This window comes from Fistularia commersonii, chromosome 25 (genome assembly GCF_037954325.1).
Source record: "Fistularia commersonii isolate RoL2024-O1a breed Wild chromosome 25, RoL_Fcom_v1.0, whole genome shotgun sequence".
In the NCBI taxonomy this organism is placed as follows: domain Eukaryota; kingdom Metazoa; phylum Chordata; class Actinopteri; order Syngnathiformes; family Fistulariidae; genus Fistularia; species Fistularia commersonii.
Genome location: NC_141308.1, coordinates 11,074,428 through 11,100,763, shown reverse-complemented (window position 1 = coordinate 11,100,763; position 26,336 = coordinate 11,074,428). Strand labels below are relative to the sequence as shown.

Here is a 26,336-nt window from a genome sequence, read left to right as displayed (position 1 = left end):
AGGTACTTAACAGTTTCCTTTATTTTATGATCAGACATTTATGTAGTCCAGTTTTTTTGGAAAGCCTTTATAAAGAGCATTTTATAATGTGTCCAGAAAATGAATCCTTAATATCAAATTGGAAAGCTTCCTGCTCAGTAACTGACTTCCTGTACCTGCTGAGGAACATTTATAACCGTTACTGCAACGCAGCTTTTAAAGCACTTAATTTTGCTGTAAAAATCTCTGCATCTTTCTCTATATATCTCTCTCTGTTCACCATTTTGATCTTTTTAAATGTCAACACTATTTAATCATACAGGATTGCAAAATTATAGACCCTGTTTTTTTTTTTTTACTCATCCACAAGAGAAAAATGATATCACTCCCCTGATATCACAAATGGAATTTACTTACATCTTCTCTAATCTGCATTTACTGTACTTATAATACCATTGGCACGCATACACACACACACACACACACACACACAGTGGCGGTTTATCCTAATGGATATATTCCATAGGATTATAAGGAACATTCTGTCTGTTTACATTAAAATCAATTTTGGTTGATCAGTTCTGAGATTGTAAAATGAATGTTCCGGCTTTCCTTAACAAGTCCTCTACGTTGTTCAGCCTGTTCATAATGTTCACTATATTGACCAACTGTTTCTTCATGGCCATGTCCGATCCGGCGCCATGGACCAAGTACCTGGAGTAAGTGTGTGTGTGTGTGTGTTTGTGTGTGTACGAAATGGTTATTCAAATTGAACAGTGTGTCCCAGTGCGGTGCCTCACATGGGGTTTTTTACTTTATCAGTGATGACTGAAGATCCAGGTAAGTATGCGATGCATTTGATACTTACTTATTATTGCATTCGGGATGTCACGTGAAAATGGGAAAGAAAAATAATAAAAAAAAAAAAAAATCAAATAAAAAGTGGTATGGAATGAAAGTCAGTCATATATTTTGCCATGCATGATATGGGAGATGTGGCAAAGTTCATCGGACAAGAGCATGTCCAGCATGCAGCATGCACTCTGCACTGCACCGACATCAGATCGCTCATTGTCACTTTCAGATCTGCTGGATAGTGTTTCATTATCTGAATGTTTCCGCTGAAAATAGACGGCAGCCGTTCCGCCCCAAAACGCGGTTGAGTGAATATCTAGTCGGTCCTGGAAATGGAAGCCAACTTAGCTGCTTAGCTTAGCTTAGCTTAGCTTAGCTGGTCGATCCTGCAAAAATCATGGGAAATTCTAAACATCCCACGCCCAACCTTCGCGTCCCCTGCTTCACACTTCACCTTTTACGCACGCATTATGCAAGCTGCTCACACCGTTCTTCTTTTCACAATCTCAAGCTTCTCCGTCACTTAGCTTAGCGTGCTAGCCGTAACACCAACGGAGCATTTTCTCAACTATTATGTAAAGCTGGTATAAACGAATCGCTGAAATGGATCCAATGAAAATGTTTTATCCGGCCCGCCAAACTATTTTCTTTGAATATTTTATTAAGTATTTTTAATCAATATTGAATTTAGAAATTATTCTAATATTTTGAATTCTTTTTTTCTTTTTGTCTAATTTTGTATGTATGATTCCAGACAACATAATGTGGGTACGTCATTTGTGATTTTAAAGTTGAAAAAAAGTGCCAAATTCAAATATCTAAATTAGTATTTGCATTTTGTTCAATTTACATGATACCTAGTTGGCCCACGCGTAAAAATTAAATTAGAAATGTGGCCCGCCAGCCGGGATAATTACCCACCCCTGATCTATGAGGACGATATCTTAATATTCAAAAATAGGAATTCTAAACGTCAGCTGTGCAAACACTTTGCGTCCAACTTTTTGTGTTTATTTACACATAGAAGGGGGGGCTATTTGCTCAAGTGAAATTCCAATTGCCGTCTCGACCTTGTAAATGGTCGTACATTCTGCCGCTGACATCATTACCCATTATCTACGTTGGTGTAAATGATCATTTGTCGTTTTGTTGTTTTAATCGTTTCCCGCGCTAACACTGCGTTTGGTATCCGTGCATCTGCAGGTACACTTTCACGGCCATTTACACCTTCGAGTCGGCGATCAAGATATTGGCGCGTGGATTCTGCGTGGTTTCATTCACCTTTCTAAGAGACCCGTGGAACTGGCTGGACTTCAGCGTGATCGTCATGGCGTGAGTACACGCGGTGCTCACACTTGGGCACGAACGTACGGCCGGAACACGAAATCCTCACAACTGTCAGCCACTTCCAGTTATTGCACGGAACTGGAGAAGAACTTTTTGAACGTGTTTATCTTGCTTCAACTCAGCGAGATAAACACGATACCTATATCTTTCCCAGCGTTTGCTGGTTTGCAGTAGTTTTGACAAGTATGATGTATAATAACATCCTGTACAACATATTTCAGCAAAACACAACAATAATTTACTGTCAGTGAGTTACAAGTCATGTTTTCAAAAGCACATTTTCCCCCAGTGCTTTTTGAATTGATCACATTTTAGGGGTTTCATTGGCCATTATTTGCTTTTTTTTACATGCAATTCTATATTATATTATATATATTCTATATGCCACTACATGAGTAGAAATTGGAAATGTACATAACATGTGGCTATTTTATGGAAGAAAATGTGTTAAATATGGACGACGCGATACTTTTGTTTTCTAATTATGATTTTTGGTCACAAAAAAGTAATGTGTAAAAAAAATAAAAATTTGTCTTTAATTGTCCCGAAATAGGAAATTTTCAATAAGGTAGTCAGAAATATGGTTCATTTTTCAAAAATTTTATTTGTGTTTTTTTTTTAGATACGTAACAGAATTCGTAGACCTCGGAAACGTCTCTGCCCTCAGAACCTTCCGAGTTTTACGGGCCCTGAAAACCATCTCAGTTATCCCAGGTGAGATGCGCTCTTTTCCCGCACTTCAGTAAAAGCTCGGTCGCATTTTTTTCTCTTTTGTTTTTTTTTTTTTTCCCACCTGCCAACGTGTCGCTTCCCCCTCCTCCACACAGGCTTGAAGACCATCGTCGGCGCTCTGATCCAGTCGGTGAAGAAGCTGGCGGACGTGATGATCCTGACCGTCTTCTGCCTCAGCGTGTTCGCCCTCATCGGCCTGCAGCTTTTCATGGGGCTCCTGCGACAGAAGTGTGTCCGCAACCTGTCGCACTGCATCAACTCCACGTACAGCCCCAATGCATCGTTCATCTGCAATAACAGAACCTGGACCTCCAGGGCCGACTTTCTCGGCAGCGAGGGTCAGTTGAGGAGGTCTTCTTCACTCTAACGGCGTAAACTGACAGATAGATCCATTGTTTTATTTTATATCGCCCGATTAAGCTGGTTTTTAGCAATGGTTTTCGTACATGAAGTCATTATAGGTGCATATTTGGAATTAATCCAGTTACTAATATTCCTTGTCAAAATCTGCGGTGTTGCCAAAACTACAGAGTTTTACATGTTTAGATGATTTGAAAAAAAAATTGCAGAAAAAATTAATATCGCCGATAAAGACAAAGGTAAAAAATGAAGGTGCAGAAGGTGCAGTAATTTCATGTGATTTGATTTTTTTAAAAAAGTTTAAAATGAATTGGAATCAGAATGATAGAATATAGAATAAGAAAATTGCAATGCAGCTGGAAAATTAACAGTAATTAATAGCAAAAATACAAGTATCACTATAATAAGGTGAGATAAGATGAGATAAGATATATTTACTTGATCCCCATATTGATCCCCACAACAGCGTAACAATTACAGGATCAATGAATATGGGTATAAATATAAATAGAGACAATTAAAAGATAGCAAGACATCCACAAATAAATAGACAGTAAAGTGAATAAAAACAACAAGAATGATAAGAATAGACAACAGAATGGAAAAAAAGAAAAAAAAATCTCCCAGCCATTACGTATTGATCAGGTTCAATAACTTTATATCTGATAAATAATATTATATCTTTCTCTTGTCTGGTTTCCTTTTCTGCAGACAATTTTTACAAAGTTGAAGGAGCAAAGGATGCCTTAATATGTGGATATGGAAGTGATGCAGGGTAAGTAAGTCATCTGCAGGCGATTACATCATATTATAATGACTAACACATGCATTTCAGGTGTTTGGCCAGCTGTAGTAGCATTCACCAAAGGCAAGGGCACCATTGTTGTGTTGTTTTTTTTCCTTTTTTTTTTTAATAATCCCCCCCCCCCCCCCTCCTCAAAATAAGAAAGAAATCAAACTGGGGATGATGTGCTCACTGCTTCTTATTGTAATCCACGATAATAATGTATGGAGCCGTGATCCCGGAGGAGGGCGGGGTGGGACGGGACGCGGCGTGAGTAGGGGACGTACGCAAGACAACATGCGGCGTGGATAATCACCGCAGCTCCACTGGCACCCTTTGCTGAGGAAAACATGGAGTTGCCAGCTGGAGAGAGGAGGGTGGCGGGTCGGGCGGGAGGGGGTCTTTGGAGATTTCATCATCTCAAAAGCTCGACGTAATCATTAGGTGAGCCTGAGAGGAACCGGATCGCCTCGGATAGATATTATGTGATCGTTGAGAGGGAACACGGCGCTGACGTCTTGGGGGTTCGCCGCCGCCGGCGGTTTATTCGATTTAAACTGAAAATAGCTGATCGTGCACTTAAACGCAAAGTAATGCATCCTGTCTCGGACGGGAAGTGAGCGGAGTTAACGCGGGGCTGCAGGGATCACGCAGGAGTGACGGAGCGCGTTCCCAATCAAAAAGCACAGTGTGAAACCATCCAAATATTGCTACTCAGCCTACATACTGAATAATCCTATAAATCCAAATGCTTTTGAAACAAGCACAACAGGATGACTCTGCCCATGCCAGGCCCAGTTCATGGGTTATAGTGAACTAAATACCCATCTGTGTGAATCTGAAATCCCGTACAGCTTCGGCAAATGGCTTCTATTAGGTTCTCTTGTTAATGATACAAGACGATGGACGGTAGCATGTTGTTTTTTAATATATGCAACGTTAAGCTTTTGCAGGCAGTTTTGTTGCAACTTTGCAAAAAAATTTTTTTTTTTAATCTATATGTCATTTCTGCATATGGAATGAATCATAGAACCGGATATATGTCTTGTTGATGTCAGGTAATGGGTGTTGGCATGTTTAAAATCATATGCAACATTAAGCTTTTGCAAGGAGGTTTGTTGCAACTTTGCAATTTTTTTTATTATCCGTATGTCATTTCTGCACATGGAATGAATCATAGAACAGAATAAATGTCTTGTTGATATCAGGTAATGGGTGTTTACCTCTTGCAGACAGGTTTTCTGCATCCCATTTTTTCCATTTTTGACAATCATAAACATCCTGATGTAATATTACATACCGCCGTATGAAAAATTGCTTTTAAAATTATTAAAATGTTCTTCGTTGTGAGAGGTCGGCAAACCTGCCAAATGCTTTTCATGCATGCAATCGGTGCATAATGCCGACAAAAAACAGACAACATTAGTTAATAGAAGACATGCAGAAATTGCGCCGCAGCCTTCAACACACATTTGCGTTGGCGTCAGAGATCAGCCGAGCCTGTAGTCCTTAATCTCCCTCTGTCACCTCTCCTCCAAAAAAAACACAGGATCTTAATCCACTCCCCCACTCCCAAGAAGTAAAATCTGACTCAGTAAGTTGAGTCCAAGTCAAAGCAAACAGATGATACATTTGAGGACATTCGGAAGGGTGGTGGGGAGGGGTGACGTTATTTAAGTCCTTGCGACAGTAGGTCAGTAAGCTCAGCGTTGCCAGCAGCTGTTCCAGAGTTTACCTACAACTTATTGCAATTGGGCTTTTTTGTAAAAACGATATATATATATATATATTGTTTTTTGTTTTAGATTAGTTGCTTATCATTTGCGTGGATGCCATTTTTGTTCTACAAAGGTCCACATTCGGTGGCATATCCGAGTTTTAATCTTTCATTGGGCCTCTAATAGCTGTGTTAATGGCTGTGTGAGTAACAGAACAATGAGGATTTGTGTTTGTCTTCCTTTGATTTTAACCTTAATCTGTCACCACACAGAATGTGGTGTTCATGTATTTATTATTATTTTTAATTTATTTTATTATTATTTGTTTGTTTGTTTTTGTCACTCTGTCGTGGTAGTTCAAAATATGTTGGTTTTTTTTTCAGTAAAAAAAAAAACAAAAACAAAGAAGCATATGGTTTGTTTTTTTTTTTGGGAGAAATGATTGAACCAGGCTTTTAACTCCTGTGACATTTCAGATGGAAGTTTTTGACGCTGGCTGTGGAGACGGGCAAGATATTAAGCAGGTCGGGATGGAGGACATAAAACATAGAGGATGCTTAATCTTTTGAGTGTATTCCAACAAGTAATCCCTGAGTAGATTTCCAAATTAAAGCTTTGGATACGTTATGATGACACAAACACACGCACACAAACACACAGACACAAGCGGGCACACAGACAAGAGCATACACACAAACACACACACACACATAGAGACATAGAGATGTAATGTTTTCACTCTCGCTGGTTAACAAGGTGGCGATAAATGATTTGTTCCAAGGCTTCAGATGTTCGTCGTTGCACATACTCTAACGTCCAGGCTTATCTCCCCCTCTATCTTAAAGCCACTGTGCATCCAGGATTATGACTGATTGTATAGACACGTTCAACTTTTGCCCTTGATCGGTCTCATGGCGGCATGGGATCGGCCCCCCCGCCGCAGACGGGCAACACTTGGTGGCTCTTGACAGCTGTTCCCTGGTCGTTTTGCCGGAAATAAGTGGTGTGCTGTCAGAGACAGGGTATGTCCATCACACGTACATGGAGATAAAGGGTTGCACAAAGTTCTGACACCTCTTTTTTGGAGGATGGAGAGACGAGGCATTTTGAAAGCCCCCCCCTCTCCCGCTTAGTTGCTTGGAATATTTCTGTATACAGGTATACAGTTTATATTAGTCTTTTAAGTTGTCAAAAAATTATTATATATAATTGCACAGCATTGGAAAGCTTTTTTTATTACTTTGAAATGTATGCAACATTAAACTCTTGCAGGCAAATTTGTTGCATCTTTGCAAACATTTTTTTTTCTTTCTACACATAGGCCATTTCTGCACATCTGCATATCTTTTGTGTTTATTTGTTTTATTTAGTTATTTTATTATTATTTCACTTTTTTACATTTTATATTATTTTATACTTATATTACAGTTATATTCTATGTAAATTAATATATATATACATATATATATATACTATAAATGTATATTTTATATTAATAATAAAATAATACTAATAACAAAAAATATATCACAGAGCATTTTCTGTTCAATTAAGATCTAGAGAAAATAAAGGAAGTAAAGGACACAGATATTTACTCACCTTTCTACAAATCACAAAGAGTTACTTAAAGCCAGTGAGATAATACCCTTAAAATCTGTGAAAAGAACGCCAAATATCAGCGAGAAACTAAAATCGCCAGTGAAATAAAATCAGCGACAATTTCAAAATCAATTCCAAGTTACGAAATGAACCGTTATTATGTAATAATAGGAGAATTTCCGCAAACTTGATAACACTGAACAGATGCTTCGTACTGAATGTTTAGGTCTGACATGACGTACTATAAGCTCTATAGTGATGTAAAAACAAAGGTTGTTTCGTTTATGATATATAAATATATGTTTTAAACGTGTCACCTGAACCTAGTTTAGGTTGAGGACTTTCTTGGAGTGGAAGCAGATCGGTTTCCACAGTGAGGTCTTCATGCGTACAGTCCGTCCACGGGACGGTTCTACTAAAACCTTCATGGAGCCTTTGGTCCTTATAATCTTGTTTTACAGCAACAATCTAACAGAGCAGAGGTCTCGCGTTCATGTCGTATAAGTGACAGCATTGGCTTGCTTTGATACGATTAGTCCGTCATCACATGAGACTCGTCGTGACACGGCCACACAAAGTGAACTTAATTAATCTTCGGGTGTATGTTTACATACTACCGCAGATGCTGCTCTTTAAGCTTGCCCTGGTGAGAAAATTAAATCCAACCGGATATTCTGAGCATAAACGTAACGAATGAAAGCGGAAAATGCGAATGAATTATTAATACGGCCTTTACAGAATATGGTTAAAGTTTAACTGATGCTTTTTTTTCTTCCTGTTGTATGCAATGCAAATAGAATGCATGTATATATGAATAGTACGATGTATATTCTTTCTATTACTGCACTGTTTTGAGTGATTTCTCAATTTCAGTGTCAACTTTCTACAGATTATGAGTTTGCTAGTGGCACCGGCATGTGTTTTTTTTAAAAAGATAATCACATTTTGATCAATCATTCTGGGTGCTCACTTGCGCCCCTAGTGGCCACACCCCGGTATGACACCATCCAAATTATTTATCGTAATAATAATAGATAACTGTCGAAACGACAGGTATTTATCCTGACGCTATAACCTTTGAAAACACTTTTTTAAACAGTGCTTAACTTTTAAAATCTCACAATGCGTGCAGGTTTTTCAGCCGTGCACGGGGTAAAAGATGCTAACAGATGTGCGGCCTGGCTGGTTGAGCAGTGCGGGGAGGAAAGGGAGAGCCAGACAGGAAGATGTCGCTGGCCTCTCACTGCCTCCTCTGTCCTAACTGCTGGATATTAGTGAGCACTCCTGCTCAGCTGGCCGGTCGGCAAGATCTACAGCTGTTCCCCCAGCAGCGCTCTCCCTCCCAGCTGTTTCCCGGCCATTACGAAATTATTCTGCACTCAGATTGACATGGCTGTGCAGCTTGTTCTCAGCTGCTGGACTTAAATATTTGCTGTAATGCCACTATGCTGACAATGAAGATCAGCGACGCGGGCATGGAGCTGAAAATTTTTGAAGCGCAATTTGATATCCATCTGGCTCGCCATAATCCCTTTTGCTCCAGTGCATTTTAGTGCTCCTGCATGGAATGAATTTCAAGTGCCCTCTTCAGTTGAAATAATGGTGATGATAGCACTGTGTTTACTTACTGACTCACCCGCTGCGGAGTCAAAGGCCACGGGGCTGCACGTAGATAAAGGAGATGTTTTTAACCCTGTTAAAGCAGCATGCACGCTACCGCGCTTCTATCTGCCCCAGCTGCTTCTGATTTATTTGTGCACGGCCTTTGTTTATCCACCATGCCCTACAATCCTCTGTATTCAACCTTCAAAATGCGTGTGCATTGCAGGAAGTGTCCGGAAGGATTCGACTGCCTGAAAGTCGGGCGAAATCCAAACTACGGCTACACGAGTTTCGATACCTTCGGCTGGGCTTTCCTGGCTCTCTTCCGTCTCATGACGCAAGACTACTGGGAAAAACTTTTCCACCAGGTGCATTTTTTTTTCTTTCTCATTTTCTTCATGCGCTAATGATATTTTAGAATATCACCTGTAATATAATTAGCATCACACCCACTGAAGAGAGAAGGCCGATGACGCCGAGGTGCGAGCACGCTGAACGGTACAAGCTCGATGCACCAGATGTCACCTTGCACACTGATTATTCTATCTATTTGCAAACTTAATGGTCAGTTAATAGATATATTTATGTGTGTGTGTAAGTGTGTGTGTATAAAATACATGTATGATAGATGTATGTGTATGTATGTATAAATATATATATAACCTTACATACACACATATACATATATATATATGCATATATACAGTGTGCAAAAAAAATAAAGTGAACACTTAGAGTTCCATTGTGTTATGTAAGTGTTCCCTTTATTTTTTGCACGCTGTATATATGCATATATATATATGTATATGTGTGTATATATGGTTTCATATATACATACATACACATATATCTACTATACATGTATAATATATTTATATATATATATATAACTATATATATGTGTGCATACACACACACATACATATATACATATATACATATATATATACACACACACACACACACATATATATATATATATATATACATAATTTTTTTAATTTGATCTATTTTTAACACTTTCCAACATGGCTTCTCATACAAATGTTTCATGTTGCTGCGCCAAATGCTATTTAGTTTCAACCATACATTTGGCACTTGGATGTATTGAAGGTGCAGCACTATCAAAGTGTGTTTTAACACTAAATGTAGGTAATGTTATGTTTTGTCTTGATAATTTAAAAAAAGTTGCATCATCACCGGGCATCTCAGCATCCTCTGGTTTCCAGAATCATCCTCTTCTCGGTTTTCTTCCATTTAACTGTTTGCCCTTTTTTTTTTTCAATTCTTTTTATTTTTGTCCATCTTGTTGTTGTTGTTTTGGTTGTCTATTCTCACCCTTGCTGTTGTTTTTTTTTCATTCTGTTGTCTTTTTTTTTCCTTGTTTTTATAAACTTTGCTGTCTATTTTTTGTGGATGTCTTTCACTATCTTTTAATTGTCTCCTTTATCTATATTTATTCTCATATTTATTGATATTGTCATCGTTGCGCTGCTGTGATGAAAGAATTTCCCCTATGGGGGATCAAGAAAGTATTATCTTATCGCACGGAAACGTTTAAGCATTTCTCATTTTGGAAGTTTCTCCATTTTCTAAAAATGTACTTATCATATCCTATCACCCAGACTCTGCGCTCAGCGGGGAAGACCTACATGATTTTCTTTGTGCTGGTAATCTTCCTGGGCTCCTTCTACCTTGTCAATCTTATCCTGGCCGTCGTGGCCATGGCCTACGAGGAGCAGAATCAGGCGACCATCGCTGAAGCCTGGCAGAAAGAGCGGGAGTTTCAGATGGCTATGGAGCACCTCCGACGAGAACAAAGAGTACGCGAAAAGAAATCCGCATTTAGGATGCGCTCCGGGATAGGATTCTACCTCTAATGCGATTTTCTTCTGCACGAAGTTGGCGGCAAGGAAACAAGCGCAGGAGACGGACTCGGTGTTGTCCCCGGAGTTGTCGCCGTTCTGCCTGAAGACTGGAAGCATACGGAGAAACAGCAGTAGAAGGAGAAGATCTCACAGGACTTTATCAGAGGAAACAGGGGAGGAAGCTGCTGAAGACAATATTGACCCACTGGATGAGCCAATTGTAAATCGCCGTTACTTTTTTTGACCGCTTTTGACGTTTTTGTGAAAAGTACCCGATGCTTACATTTCTTTTTTGTTTTCGTAGACACCCGTGTCCCCTCTGCCGGCCCACCCGCTGCTGGCCACACTCTCCTCTCATCCCCTCAGCACCAGGAGAGGAAGCCAGATCAGCATCTTCAGCTCTTTTCGGGCGCGTAACAACTCGGAGGCCGACTTTGGGGACGACGAGTACAGCAATTACGGGGACAACATCCGGAGTCGCACCAGCTCAACGGCAACACCCTGGAAGAAGAGGACAGGAAGTGTGAGGAGCCACTGCTCCCAGATCCTCACGCCCAGCCTCAACGTAAACGGACGGCTGAACATTTCACTCGATCACAACGGAGTCACCGCCGTGGGGCTGCACACCCCGTCCTCCATGCACGCTTACAGCATGGAGAGAATCAAGGAAGACACAGTGAGTGGTGTGGCCTAGAATTTATTCATGCATTTATTTGGATTCCCAACATAAGAAAAACACATATCAGGCCTTGTTATGATAATGTAATGGATTCAAGTCTTGAGGTTACAAGGTCTAACGTAGTCGTACTTGTTGAGTCTGTTTCGGGACTTATCATGAACTTTTCTTTTAAAAAGGCAACCATTTGTCGGTCACGTTCGAGGAAATGTCTTAAAGTTGTCTCTTTGTCTCCCAGAAACTGGCCAGTGTGGAAGACAGCGGTCCCAGGCTTCTCCTCCAGCCTTCCCCAACAGTGACCGAGCCTCCAGCTGTTCCCAGAAAAAGAGGGCTGAGCTCTGTCAGCTTCTTCAGCGATGCCATGGACGGTTAGTCTCTCCGAGCAATTTTAAGATAAGATAAGATAAGATAAGATAAGATAAGATAAGATAAGATAAGATAAGATAAGATAAGATAAGATAAGATAAGATAAGATAAGATAAGAAGATAAATCAAAATTATGAAAACTTTATTTGTCCCAGAGGGGCAATTAGGGGGCACATGGGGAAGCAGCATCAAAGTTGTGAACATCAAGAGTAAAATAAAAAAAAATGATATACACACACACACACACACACACACACACACACACACACATATATATATATATATATATATATACACACACACACACACATATATACATATACATGTATATAAATACGTATATATGTATATATTTACATGTATATATATGTGTGTGTGTATATATATATGTATGTAATATCCTATTTTTTCTCTCTTTTTTCTCACATCTTTTTTCTTACATTTCTTACATATATAATTAACATGTTACATTTATAATTATTTTTTTACACACACACACATATACATATACATGTACACACACATACACACGTATATATGTATATTCATATATATACATATACATACATATACATATATGTATATAAATAAATTGCTTTACAAAATTGTGCAAATTGTCGGTACAAAATTGCTCAAGATAAGTTAAGATAAGATAAGATATTCTTTATTGACCTCCATAGGGGAAATTGTCATGTTACTGCAGTGCAATAAAGACAGTAACAATAGATATGAGTATGAATATAAATAATTAAAGAGACCATTGAATGATAACAAAAGACATCCACAAAAAATAGACAGCAATGATAAAACAATGATAAAAATAAAAATAGACAACCAAAACGACAACAGCAGAAGAAAAGGAACAGAGTGACAATAATAATGACAAAAATAAACATGATGCGGATGAAGCGACACCAACAAGGTTAAAACTAGACAACAGCGTTAGGGCATGCATAACACATTTCATGTAGAACATCAAATTCCCATTAAGTTCTTATCTTGCACAGAATGGGTATATTTATAAATGTTCACCTGATATTTGTGCAATGTGGTTCTTTTTTTTTTTTTTAATTCTGAGGAAAAGCTCAGTAGCCGTCCCTGTCCGGCTGCGGTAGCTCACTTTGTTGCAAGGGTAGAGTTTGTCGAAGGGCAGTCAAACGCTGACTCACACAAATTACGTGAATGGCGCTAAAAGTAAAGCTAACGGTCTGCTTTGGCGTCACTTTGCAGAGCTGCAGGAGTCGAGGCAAAAGTGCCACCCCTGCTGGTACACCTTCGCTAAGAGGTACCTCATATGGGATTGCTGCTCCTGGTGGCTGAAAATGAAGGAGTGGGTCAAGTTCATGGTGATGGATCCTTTCCTGGATCTTGGTATCACTATTTGCATCGTGCTGAACACCCTCTTCATGGCCCTGGAGCACTACCCCATGACGGACGAGTTCAACACGATGCTTTCAGTGGGCAATCTGGTAAGGGCTTTTCATGATAGCGGGACTTCTGTTTCCGCAACACACTTTTCCGAAATGTTTAAGTCAAGTGCCCGCGAACAGGATTGAAAGCCTCTCGGACGAGAAGCTAAAGAGCTACAACAAAGGGCTCTCGTTCAGATAACGCGTTTCTTTTTCAGACAGCGGCGTGTTTGAGTTGATGTCGAGCCGGAACACATACGCTCTTTGGCAGAGATTGTGCTTTGGAAATAGTTTTTACTATTGTTTATTCTTAGCATCGTTTCGGTTCGATTCCTGCAGCCTTGGATCATAAAAGTATAATATTACTTTTTTTTTGTACTCAACCCAAAGAGTTTGTACTTTGTCTCAAATAACTTTTTATTGTATCTCTAACTCATGATGCTGGATACGGACAATCTCGAACTTTTGTGTTGCTATTTTCCTATTGTGCGTATTTCCCTATAACTGCGATAGCCGGACACAAACATCAAGACGAGTTTAAGAATCGTCCTTTTATCAGAACGTCCATAAATCCAGTGAATTACATCTGAATTGAATTGGATAATTTAGTCGCTATTTTTCTCTTCCGGGGGTGTTTTTCCGTGCCTTCGGTGTCTCTGCAGGTTTTCACCGGGATCTTTACTGCTGAGATGGTACTGAAGCTGATCGCCATGGATCCGTACTACTACTTCCAACAGGGCTGGAACATCTTTGACGGGGTCATCGTTTGCCTCAGTCTGATGGAGTTGGGTCTCTCCAATGTCGAGGGACTGTCGGTCCTCCGCTCTTTCCGACTGGTAACAGAGGCTTTTGCTTATTTCTCATCGCTTGTTTTCCCTATTTTACAGGTGTAGCATGTTTATCGAAATTAGCATTGAGGATGTATTCATGTGGACGAATGTTGTGTTTCCTGGTAAAGATAAAAACATTTTATTCGTGCAATCTACGCTTGATCAGTTACGCGTCTTCAAGTTGGCAAAGTCCTGGCCGACTCTCAACACTCTAATCAAGATCATCGGAAACTCAGTGGGCGCCCTGGGAAACCTGACGCTGGTGTTGGCCATCATCGTCTTCATCTTCGCCGTCGTGGGCATGCAGCTATTTGGGAAGAACTACCAGGACTGCGTGTGTAAGATCTCCAAAGACTGTCAGCTGCCTCGCTGGCACATGAAGGACTTCTTTCATTCCTTCCTGATCGTGTTCAGGGTGCTCTGTGGCGAGTGGATCGAAACCATGTGGGATTGTATGGAAGTGGCTGGGCAGCCCCTCTGCATCCTGGTGTTTATGCTGGTCATGGTCATCGGCAACTTGGTGGTGAGTACATCGGTGGTCGCCTGACGAATCGGCATTTCCCGAATAACCGGTTCGCGTGACCTGCGGAGCGGCTAGAGGATACCGCTGATATTCCGCTTCCCAGGGGATTGATCCTCTGACCTTTCGGTGGTAGATTCCCTAATCTTTAAGCCCCGGCTGCTAAAACAGAACGAAAAGGGAATGCGTTGGCCGGGAATCGAACCCGGGTCAACTGCTTGGAAGGCAGCTATGCTAACCACTATACCACCAACGCCTGTGGAAAAGGACTACGTGCAACCATCTGGTTGCTTCTTGACATTATGTGGGCTGCTGTTGTGGCAACACACATAAAGAAACAGGGTGTGTCTCCAACATAATGAGTAGTTTTGTTAGATCCTGACTTTTATTTTCTTTTTAGGGGTGCTAAATGGATTGCTTTGCTTCAGTAAAAACTCCAACTCAGTTTAGTAGAACTTAGCAAGAAACTGATTTTTACAATTTTCCAAAGGATTCTAATCACTTAATTGTCTCAGGGGATGTGGCAGAAGTTTTTTCTTTTTTTTTTTTTTTTTTTTTTGTTTGATTTTTAGACAATAACCGTTGTATCAAACATCGCTGCAATTATCCTTTAACACTATGTAATAACAGGAAGTCCGCCTACACAGCAATTTAATTGCATGCCACTGCAACCAACTGTGACTGCTGTGAAATCCAAATGATGTCACAAGTAAGCGGGGATTACGTTTCACCGAAGACTGGAGATTCTATGTAAAGAGGACGGGACATTCTTCAACTGTGATTGATGATAAATTGTTTAAAAAAAAAAAAAAAAAACGACTTCTAAATCCGGTATTGCATCTTTCCTTCGTCGCTGAGCATGTAATACTCACAGAGGCAGCGATTGCATCATAGCCTCATGCTAACTGCCCGCAGATTAGCATTAGCAGACTTCAAAAGAGATCATGTCTGGACGACATATAAACCATCTGTTGTCCTCTGCGTAAGTCATATATATGTATTATCTGCACATGGTGCCGTGCAAACTGCAGCCACAACAGACGCACCCGCAGCGGCTTTACCGCAACCTCATAACCAACCGGCGCGCGTGTCTTATCCAGCGCTAATGAACTAAGCCCCACGGGGGAAATTATGACCTAAGTACTACGCAAAAGGATCAGCAAAGGCCGCAGTGTTATTTTTTTCAGTCTGAAATAGTAGGTATTGATCTCCACGCAAGACAACACGCACATCTGGCGCATCGATCCACGTGGAGGTTTAACCACCACCAAACCGGTCCACGCATACGATCATTTCTTGTCCTGCTGTGTAACACCAAAAGGAAAAGATGAAAATGAAACAATAATAATTTCCAGGGTAAAAAAATGGGGTGAAGACCAAAATACAAATTAATGGGATAGAATAGATCTTTGTGGTCATTGTCACAAAAATGACGGAATTTAAAGCGATCCCCAATCGGCGTATTATTCCAACTCTGTGAAAAAATCGAAACGAAAAAACATAAAAATATAAACATTAATCGACGAATTTTATCCCCTTTAGTTCATTTTAATTCCAGACTTGTATATAGTGCAACTGTAATGCATTGATGCATTAGAATTATTATTGTTTTGGAGATAATAACACTATATTGTGGGTATTTTATAAATATCAGATGACTACGATACACAAATTACACAATGCTAACAAAATCTAAGCATCATTTGCTCTACGACAGTTCCGTCTTGTAGTGTGTGTGTGTGTGTGTGTGTGCGCGCGTGTGTGTGTGTGTGTGTGCGTGTTTTTAATGGACCAAGGCTTATGATGAAGCCCCTGGATGGGTTCAAACACCTGTTCCCATCATGCTCTCTGTTCCCTCAAATGGCATTAAATTGTAGTTTGTACCACATTTAATCTCTCGCTCTGCAATGTATCTGCCTGCTTAAAATGTTTTAAGACCTTTTTTGATGAATGTCAAAAAATATTTTCCATGTTGTGGCCTAGTAACAAATTTGCGTCACAGGACTTGACTGTCCACAGGGGCGTAACAAACCGTCCATCTTTTCTTTTCATGTTGATACAGAACTCCGATGCTAAAAAAAAGGGGCACGTTTCAAGGGCAGGTTACAATCTTCATTTTTAAATTTATTCTAATCATCTCAACATATGGATTTGAAAAGTTTCACCTCACGCAGGATTTGTTGGATGTGCGTGTTACAGAGGACAGCGGTTTTGTTGTTTCCGCGTGAAGGTCGGGGATGGAGATATAGACGTGGTGCTTAACAGGACTGATGATTTGAAAAGAGATGGGTTACGATATTGGCCGACCTCCAACATCCATGAACAGGATAATATCTCTCCATGGAGACACCTGCTTTAACACACACATATATGATAGCTAACCTGTTAAGCCCCACACACACATACACACACACACACAGACACACCTATACATGTCCATATACTCATCTACATGTACATGCACACACCCACACACACACATCCACACACACACACACACACACACAAACACACACAGAGTATATATACATATATATATATATGTATTTGTATACACTGTGTGTGTGTACATGTACATGTAGTACATGTATATATGTATCTACGCGTGAATATGGACGTGTGTGTGTTTGTGTGTGTTTGTGTGGGTGTGTGTATGTGTATGGCGTACACACACACACATATATATATATATATATATATATATATATATATATGTGTATAAATACTGATCAAAAAAATAAAGGGAACACTAAAATAATACATCATAGATCTGAATGAATGAAATATTCCTATTAAATGGTTTGTTCTTAACGTAGTTGAATGTGCTGACAACAAAATCACACAAAAATGATCGATGGAAATCAAATGTTTGAACCAATGGAGGTCTGGATTTGGAGTCACACTCAAAATTAAGTGGAAAAACATGTCACGAATCCTCGAATCCTCAGGCCAGCGATGCAACAATCACTGCAATTATCCTCCACACCTGGAGGCCACGCCTCACCAGAAAACAATCCAACTAATCAAGCCAGAGTATAAAGACGGACCCGAAGTTTCAGTCAGTGTCTGGTCTCGTTTGTTAGAAGAAGAAGTTTATGGTGTCTTCAACTCGTCTTTGTATAGCAATGTTCCCGGTTGAGAACACATTAAACCCACCTGCATTTCTACTTGTCTGTGCTCCTGGGGGAAACCGTGACAGATGTAATGACCTTAAAAACAAGACAAAATGAATCAGTGTTGCTTTGAAAGTTTGATTTCACAGCTGTGGGATTGAGTTGAAGTTACATTGTGTTGTTCCCTTTATTTTTTTATATATATATATTTAATATGGATGATAATCTGGAATTTGTTTTTAGGAATCCCAAAGAAATTATCTAGAATGAGGGAGATATTGCCTGTAAATAAGCAACAACATTACTAAAAATGATGCAAGTATGACTACAAGATTCCTAAATTTTGGCCAATTTGCCTGCGAGTGTGTGTGTGTGTATTGGAGTGACCAATAGTTTAAAAGTGCACGTCAAGCGCCAGTCCTGATCAGTCTACACCTGCTGGACTGTGATATAGACTCTATTGCCTTGTTAGGGCAAAGGCCAGATCGTAACAGTGCTCCTTATGGAGTTAAATGGACAGAAACCTCCTCCGCACATGAATCGTGGGAAAGCTGTTTATCCAAGGGATTATCCAGGGTGCTTAGGGGCGAGAAGGTCGGAGGGCCTCCATCACTAATCAACTGCTCATGCTCCCCATCTCTGACTGGCTCAGTGGCTAAAGATGATCCCTGCGCACCAACTGTGCACATCACATATGCACGCAGGCACATGCAAGCCCTCACACATACATACGGCGCAGAGTGTTTGCTGCCGCCGCTCTCTAAGCTCATAGATAGATTACTTTGATTCAGATACTTGGAAACTTTGGTTCGGGACATCTGAGAGCATCAGAAGCCATTATGTGTGTGCATTAAAAAGAGAGACAGATGTGGACATGAACTTCCGTAAAAACGGTGATGCTAAATGCTAATATAATGATTAGCGCGTGAGGAGTCTTCTCAAACCAATTCTTGCTTGTCCACAGGTGTTGAATCTCTTCCTGGCCTTGCTGCTCAGCTCTTTCAGCTCAGATAACCTCTCCGCTCCCGACGAAGACGGCGATCTGAATAACATCCAGATCGCCATCGCCCGCATCCAGGCCGGCGTCTCCTGGCTCACCGGGATCATCGCCGAGCTCTTCAACCGCACCGTGAGGCGGCGGCAGAAGAAGGCCCAAGAGGCCTGTCAGGACATCAAGCTGGTCGGGAATCATTTGGAAAGCAACGGCGGGATTTTCAGTTGCTATGGAGACAAGTACATCATGCCGGAGGAGGACACCTACATGACCAACCCCAATCTGACCGTCATCGTTCCCATTGCGCCCGGAGAGTCGGACGTGGAGTTCCTGGAGGAGGAGGAGATTTCGGAGTCATCGGAGGATGAAGACAATAAAGTGAGTACCGGCGTCCTCTCATTATCACGCTGTTAAGCAATACCTTCTTGGAGATGGGAGAATATATGTCAAATACATAACACAACACATTTGTTTTTAAAAATGTCAGTAGTGGGAATCTTCTTGTTAATGTTTTTTTTTAAATTAATTGATTCTTGCAAATTTTTCTGTAAATTTTGAACCCCCCAAATTTTTTTCCAAGACTTGATTGAAGTTATATTGGACATGTAAAAATATACGTGAAATATAAAACAAAATGAATTTGTGAAAAAAAAAAAAATTAAAAAATGTGTTCCAAGGAAACCAAGGAAAGTCAGTCATATGATTCCACTTCTTATGTTTTTTTTGTTTAATTAATTAATTATTGAAAATTTTGAAACCCCCAAATTTTTTTTCCAAGACTTCATTGAAGTTATATTGGACATGTAAAAATATACGTAAAATACAAAACACAACAAATTTGTAGAAAAAAAAAAATGTGTTCCAAAGAAACCAAGGAAGTCGTGCGATTTTACTTTTTGTGATTGCATTTTTTAATGAATTTATTCTTACAAATTTTCAGTAAATATTGAAACCCCAATTTTTTTTTCAAGATGCGAGTGATGATATATTTGATGTATTTAGACATACTATGTTTTGAATCAAAGTTACCATGCTAATGGCTTAAGGTTGTCATAAGATGACATTTATATATTTGATGGTGAGTATTTCCGGCACAGGGGCCGCATGAAGCTGTCAGCGCTCTCACCTCCTTGTTAGTGAGGACTTTGCTTGTTAGCACGAGTAGTTTTATGGTTACCTTGTGACCAACCAGCGACGGGTCCAGGATGTACCATATTTATTGCCCTTTTTCACTTGTTATTGTCACCCTGATCCTGTGGGCGGGTTGGGTACGACTGAAAATCAATGAATAGCGGTGGATAAAACTGTTGTAGAAACTATTATCCAAAAATGACTTCCATGACAGGCTTAGTTACGCCCTGCTTATCTCTCATCTTGGGTTTGCTCCCTTTAAAATCTTTTCCTTGGCCCTTCATGAGGCCTTGACACCAACACTAGTGTTTACTTTGTACATCTGGATCTACCAAGCGGGAAAAGCTGGGATCTGCTTTGTAGATTCGGGTTTGAAGCTTCACGTGTATTTCAAGTCAACGACGAGGGGATGACGGGGGTCGGGCTGCAGGAATGGGAATGGGCAGCGAAGATGACGTGAACGGCGGGGAAGAAGGGCGGGGAGCGTCCCGCAAACGTAATCTGTTAATCTGCAAAACAGACAGGGTGAAGTCGGATGGAGAACCAGAAAATCCAGATGTTTTGATTTCTTCATCTTGGTGTGAATTGCAAAGATAGTCAACGTAACGTACCTTGGGGAAGAACCTTTTCTTTTTCAGAGAGCAGATTTGTTACCGAGGAAACCATCATTAGATCAGACCCGATATGTTTATGTTGACAGAGGAAGAATTCAAAGTAGGCAGTTCACATATAGACACGTGCAACCATTCGCTCTCCAATTCTGGACAATTTCGGGTCTCGGGATGAAACCTGGGCACAGACGGGGGAGAACGTGCATCTTCTCCTTTGGAGGAATTAGAAACAAGTGACATCTTATTTCTGTTTAGCTGTTTCAGTGCCACCACGACATTGGTAATGTCAGAAGTTGTCCTTTCGTTTGTGTTTGGCGGGTGGAAAACCCCAATGTTAGGGGAATTATGAAATTACCATTGAGTTGAATGGAGTGGATTTTATCAAGATAAAATATAAAGTAGATAAGAAATGAAGAACAGAAGAAACACTTGGATTTTACATGAATCTGACATAACTATTGCAATTGAATTAAAAAAAAAACAGGGGATAGTTTGATACCATTTTATTTTTCTTTTCTATTTGAAACCATTTCTATTTTAATGGCTATTCATTAAAACGTATTCATAAAAGTGATTAATTCTAAAAACACACCGTTCTCTGAGTAGAAACGCCTTCCCCGATATTGGCAGCATCACTATTTATCTTAAAAGCTCGTCTCTATGTTTTTTAATGTCACCCCACGCTAATATTCCTATCCATCGCAAATATTGATCAGAATGGATGAACTCACACCAATCCGATGCTGCGATAATACGGTATTTACTATGGGCTGGACGGTGCGCGCTCCCTCCTGCCTGCCCTTTGAGCGGGACAAGCGCGCGGCGATGCCGGTAATCCCTTCTCCAGGTGCTGCGGATGCTCTTTAATGCTGGATTAGACTTCAGAACATTTTATAGGATGGAAGCGTCGCCTCTGTCCCGCGAATCATGCCAAATATGTTGTTGAAAAAAAAAAAAAAATCTAATCAAAACTGCATTCAGAGGAGATTGAACTCCGAGCCTTAATGGGATGAAGCTGTGCAGGCTGATACCGGCCAGCTAGAACTTTGAAGCATATTGCTCGTGTAGTTACACCTTGAAATCTGTTATGTTACGAGATAATAGCACGGTATTGATGATAATCCTGAGAATTAATGAGCCGGCCCGTCATGGATTTCTGTTCTGTAACAATGGCGTTCCTCAGGAGAAGGTCAGCTTGTCGGAAGGCAGCACGGTGGACCTGAGGAACCCCGGAAAGGAGACAGACAACTTATCGGAGCTGGTGGGAGACTGTATGGAGCCGGAGGAGTGTTTTCCAGAATGTACGTACGCAGTCTGACGGATGCGCCGTAGAAAAGTTGTATTTTCGAGGTTTAGTCCGTGACGCCGTCTTGCCGGTTCCTTCCTCTGGCTTCCCTGCAGTGTGCATGAGGCATTGTCAGTGCTGCGACGTGGACCCCACCCAGGGTCTGGGCCAGTTCTGGTGGAGACTGAGGAAGACCTGCTACCAGATCGTGGAGCACAGCTGGTTCGAGACCTTCATCATCTTCATGATCCTGCTCAGCAGCGGCGCTCTGGTACATAGGGTTGATATTTCCCCAACTGCTCAATGCAAATTCCAATCTGTGTGTTTTATTTGTTGATGCCGGTTCCCATCAGGTGCATCACAACGAAGATGACGATGATTATTATCATCGCGATTTATTTAGCTTTAAACCAGAAAAGACAAAGAGACATTTGAGATAAGATGAGATGAGATGAGAACAACTTTATTTATCCTGAAGGAAATTGTTGTGCCAGAGTTTCAAGCAAAAACATAACAATAATAGATAATAGTAGGAAGGAGGGAGAATAAGAAATACAAAAAAATTTAATTGTCAAGGTTAAGGCTATCAAGTGTTCTAAGGTCTTAAGTACAAAGATTTGAAGATTTGAAGATTCCCTGCGGCTGAGGGAAGAGGAATTAAAAAGTCTGATAGCCTCGGGTAGGAAAGACCTCCTGTGGCGTGCAGTGGAGCTCCTTGGTGGTATCAGTCTACGACTGAAAGAGCTCTGACTTATTTATTATTTATTGACTTATTTAACTCATGTAACACGTAAGAAGTCATCAAAATTCAAACCGATGAGGCATCTTGTCTTGTATGACTTTTGTGTGCTGCTAGTTGCCATTTTTGCCCATGTTTAAACAGATTAGAAACTGTTTATATTCTTTATTTTGATTTCTTGTCTTTTTTTTATTTTCACATTTTTCTGATCTCAGTGATTACACATCATTAACTACCTCGACTGTACAATCCACTTTCTGTTGTGTGGGAACTGAAGTTTCCCAGCGATGGGATGAATAAAGGAATATTCAGTTAATATTCGAAAAATCCTCACGCTGCCGTCCTTGCAGGCATTCGAGGACATCTACATCGAGAAGAGGAAAGTGATAAAGGTGGTGCTGGAGTACGCTGACAAAGTCTTCTCCTACATCTTTGTGCTGGAGATGTTCCTGAAATGGATCGCCTACGGCTTCAAGAAATACTTCACCAACTACTGGTGTTGGCTCGACTTTCTCATCGTGGACGTGAGTCAACGTTGCGATTTTTATTTTGATGCGTGTAGAATCGGATTTGAGCTGGAAGCCCACTCAGTCTGATCACGTCTCATCTTAAAGGGGAAAACTTGATAATTAACACGTACGGTAGTTCGGATCGGCCACTATGGTTAAGATCCCAGTTCACGTAGGTGTTCCAGAACCGTGAGGGACGGACGAGAATCTGTTCATTTTGCTAAGATAACACGCAGAAAGAGTTTGGAGACCGATGTATCGGGATCCGCTCCGACAGGCCGAACGTTTTGCTGTTGACAGTCGCAGGGGGCGAAACAACACTTAACCCAGGTTAGATAGAAGATGCCAGCTTCGGGGTTGGATAAATCACACTAGAGAATCTAAAAGCTACTGTTTTTCCGCTAAATGCAACCCCCCCGTAAATCAATGACTGGAATCTGGGATTTTTTTTTTAAATTCGCCTCACGGTGCCGCGCCGGTGCATGCATTGTTACACCCCTGCTCTGTAGCCGTCCAAAAGTGGCTGAGGGCGTGCTGCCTAAAGGCCCTGACTTGACTTCCTGTGATCTCGCCTGCCGTTACACAGATTGCCACAGACCGATCTATTGTTAGGGTAAGTTCTAGTTAGCGGGTCCCAGGTGAGTATGAGCTCTGGGATCAAGAACTCGCATCTGCATCACAAAATTGCTTGTGTGTTTCTTCACTCGCTTTCTGTTTGGATATCAAAAGCCACCGTCTTGTTTCCAAAGGACTTAAAAATGTGATAGGTTTTTTTTTTTTTTTTTTTTTTTTTTTTTTAAACCAAGCTTCCTGTTTTGCCAATCACCTAATGTCACTGCAGGACCTTGGCTTTTATATCAAAAACAAATGCAGTACCATGTTATCAAGGTTTATCTACAGAAGATCTGGTTTATTTGTTTAACCCTTTTTGCCAAACAGACAGTATCAGTGTAATTTTTTATGTTACAAATGTTCTGTAGGAACCTGTTGTGTGTAAATCGTGTTCTGATTGTTCCTCCGGAAAAAAAAAAAAAAAAAGACTGTCGGTCTTTGCAACGTGCTCCAACTCCCCCCTCCCCATAAATGTAAAGATTTGCCTTCTTTTACCGTAACTTTGCATTCTTGTCTGCACTTTCTCAGAGCCAAAGTTGTCTTTCGTCCTGAGATTTACTTTTGAGTATCTTCTTTAGATATATTGGACAAACATGTTGTTAAATAGACTTTTATAAAGAAATACTGGGACCTTATCAAGCCTAAATTCTTTGATAACTACCTCATAGGATCAATTTGATGCGAATTGGGTGATAAATTTGGCCGATTTGCAGATTTGTCATAAATTCTTTATAAAACTCACTCTATTTGATATATATACATATAAGATATGCATATATAGCTGAGTATGCATGTATGGACATGATTTGTGCATATGTGCATACTTGTCTGTGTTTTGTCATCATCATTTCTGTCATGTCATTTCCATTCATAGCCATCATCCAAGGGTCATTCAACAGCGGAATACCATTTTGTTTTGTCTGTTTTGGATGTAGAATAGAGTGGAAGTCTAAATTTGCCCAAAAGATTTACAAAAACACAATCAAAAAACAAATTCAAACCTCAAAAAAAAAAAAAAAAAAAAAAAAAAAAAATCATTTTGTGTTCCTAACTGTGGAATGTCCCAAAATACACAAAAACTCTAAAAATATGGCTCTTCCGGTGTTTTCTACCTGTATCTTATTGTGAAAAAATAACAAGTGCGTATCAATCAGACTCTATATCAACCAATGCTTCTTAATTGCAAAAGGACTCTTTCTTTTCAATCTTCTATAGCTTTAAAAATTCAATAACATCTGCTTTGAACCCGTACTGTGCCCTCTAAGCGCAAATGTCTCTCGCCGCATAGGTGTCCCTGATAAGCCTGGTAGCAAACTCGCTGGGATATTCCGACTTTGCCGCCATCAAGTCCCTGAGGACGCTCCGGGCTCTGCGGCCCCTCAGGGCCCTGTCCAGGTTCGAGGGCATGCGGGTGAGAACACAACACTCCGTCCTACACTGACAATGAGCGATGCTTACCCTTTAACCCAATTCCAAAATATGGTATGATTCAGTTGTAGCACACGATTGTCAGGGTCGCAGGGGGGGCTGAAGGCAATCCCGGCGGTCATGGGGTGAGAGGTGGGGTTGTACACCCGGGACCGGTCGCCTGTCTGTCACTGGGCCACATCTACAGACATACAGCCGCCGATGCCCTCATCCGCAGATCACAATGTCACCTGCAAACATCATGGTCCATGTGGGTTCCTCTCTAACCACATCTGTCAGCCTGTCCATCACTACTGCAAACAAGAAGGAGCTCAGAGCTGATCCCTGATGAAGCCCCTCCTCCACCTCGAACCTCTCTGTTAGACCTACAGAACAACTCACTACTGTCTCACAGCAAGCATACATGTCCTGCACCAGTCTAACATACCTCTTTGCCACTCCAAACTTCCTCATACAATACCAGAGTTACCCTCTCGCCACCCTGTCATATGCTTTTTCTAGGTCTACAAAAGATCAATGCTGCGCCCTCTGACCTTCTCTGGTCATTAGAATACAGCAGGCCAACACTGCAACATATTATTAAACTATATCATCCTGTGTTTATAGCTCTGAAGTCAACTCTTTTTTCAAATTGTATGATGTATTTGTTTAAAACTCTTTCAACAGCATCTTTCTCACTATGCACATAACAAGAATAAACTTACAGGAATAAACTACACTATCTTTATATCCATTTGTGTATTTCTGGCTATGGACGGCAGATGTTCCAAGTGACCCAGCTAAGCTAATGCAATCTCCCCGTCTTAAAAACAATGGGTTGCGAGACTAACCTCCACCATTCATGTTTTCCATCAAGGTGGTGGTCAACGCTCTCATCGGCGCCATCCCCTCCATCATGAACGTGCTGCTCGTGTGTCTCATCTTCTGGCTCATATTCAGCATCATGGGAGTCAACCTGTTCGCCGGCAAATTCGGGAAGTGTGTGAACCGAACGGGCTTCATCCACAACGTCTCCATGGTCAACAACAAGTCCGACTGTCTGGCCATGAACGACACTCAGTACTACTGGACCAGAGTCAAGGTCAACTTCGACAACGTGGGGCTAGGTTACCTCTCTCTCCTGCAAGTGGTGGGTTTCTTCTGCTCTGTCATTACTTAGAATTCAGCATGATGCCTTGGAGTTAACACTGCAACACTGTGTTGTTTTTAAGGCGACATTTAAAGGATGGATGGAAATCATGCATGCCGCTGTAGATTCTAGAGGAGTAA

General features: G+C 40.7%; 1 protein-coding gene and 1 non-coding gene across 4 annotated transcripts in view; one reads left to right on the top strand and one right to left on the bottom strand.

Moving 5' to 3' along the window:
- Positions 1 to 26,336, top strand: part of LOC147219273 (sodium channel protein type 5 subunit alpha-like) — a 39,144-nt gene that overhangs the window by 8,633 nt on the left and 4,175 nt on the right. The window contains exons 4-24 of one of the 3 annotated variants that reach the window (XM_086172533.1): positions 609 to 698; positions 2,038 to 2,166; positions 2,804 to 2,895; positions 3,009 to 3,251; positions 3,985 to 4,048; positions 9,203 to 9,344; positions 10,602 to 10,799; positions 10,879 to 11,064; positions 11,149 to 11,520; positions 11,759 to 11,888; positions 13,117 to 13,355; positions 13,958 to 14,131; positions 14,292 to 14,648; positions 18,723 to 19,130; positions 21,678 to 21,795; positions 21,896 to 22,050; positions 22,869 to 23,042; positions 23,614 to 23,640; positions 24,928 to 25,050; positions 25,924 to 26,196; positions 26,279 to 26,332. In XM_086172533.1, coding sequence (XP_086028659.1) covers positions 609 to 698; positions 2,038 to 2,166; positions 2,804 to 2,895; positions 3,009 to 3,251; positions 3,985 to 4,048; positions 9,203 to 9,344; positions 10,602 to 10,799; positions 10,879 to 11,064; positions 11,149 to 11,520; positions 11,759 to 11,888; positions 13,117 to 13,355; positions 13,958 to 14,131; positions 14,292 to 14,648; positions 18,723 to 19,130; positions 21,678 to 21,795; positions 21,896 to 22,050; positions 22,869 to 23,042; positions 23,614 to 23,640; positions 24,928 to 25,050; positions 25,924 to 26,196; positions 26,279 to 26,332 — 3,748 coding nt within the window. Of the gene's footprint in view, positions 1 to 608; positions 699 to 2,037; positions 2,167 to 2,803; positions 2,896 to 3,008; positions 3,252 to 3,984; positions 4,049 to 9,202; positions 9,345 to 10,601; positions 10,800 to 10,878; positions 11,065 to 11,148; positions 11,521 to 11,758; positions 11,889 to 13,116; positions 13,356 to 13,957; positions 14,132 to 14,291; positions 14,649 to 18,722; positions 19,131 to 21,677; positions 21,796 to 21,895; positions 22,051 to 22,868; positions 23,043 to 23,613; positions 23,641 to 24,927; positions 25,051 to 25,923; positions 26,197 to 26,278; positions 26,333 to 26,336 lie in introns of those variants that run through there. The other 2 variants (XM_086172532.1, XM_086172531.1) reach the window with 2 other exon arrangements.
- trnag-ucc (transfer RNA glycine (anticodon UCC)) lies at positions 14,830 to 14,901 on the bottom strand. The gene has a single exon. It is a non-coding gene; the product is annotated as a tRNA-Gly (tRNA).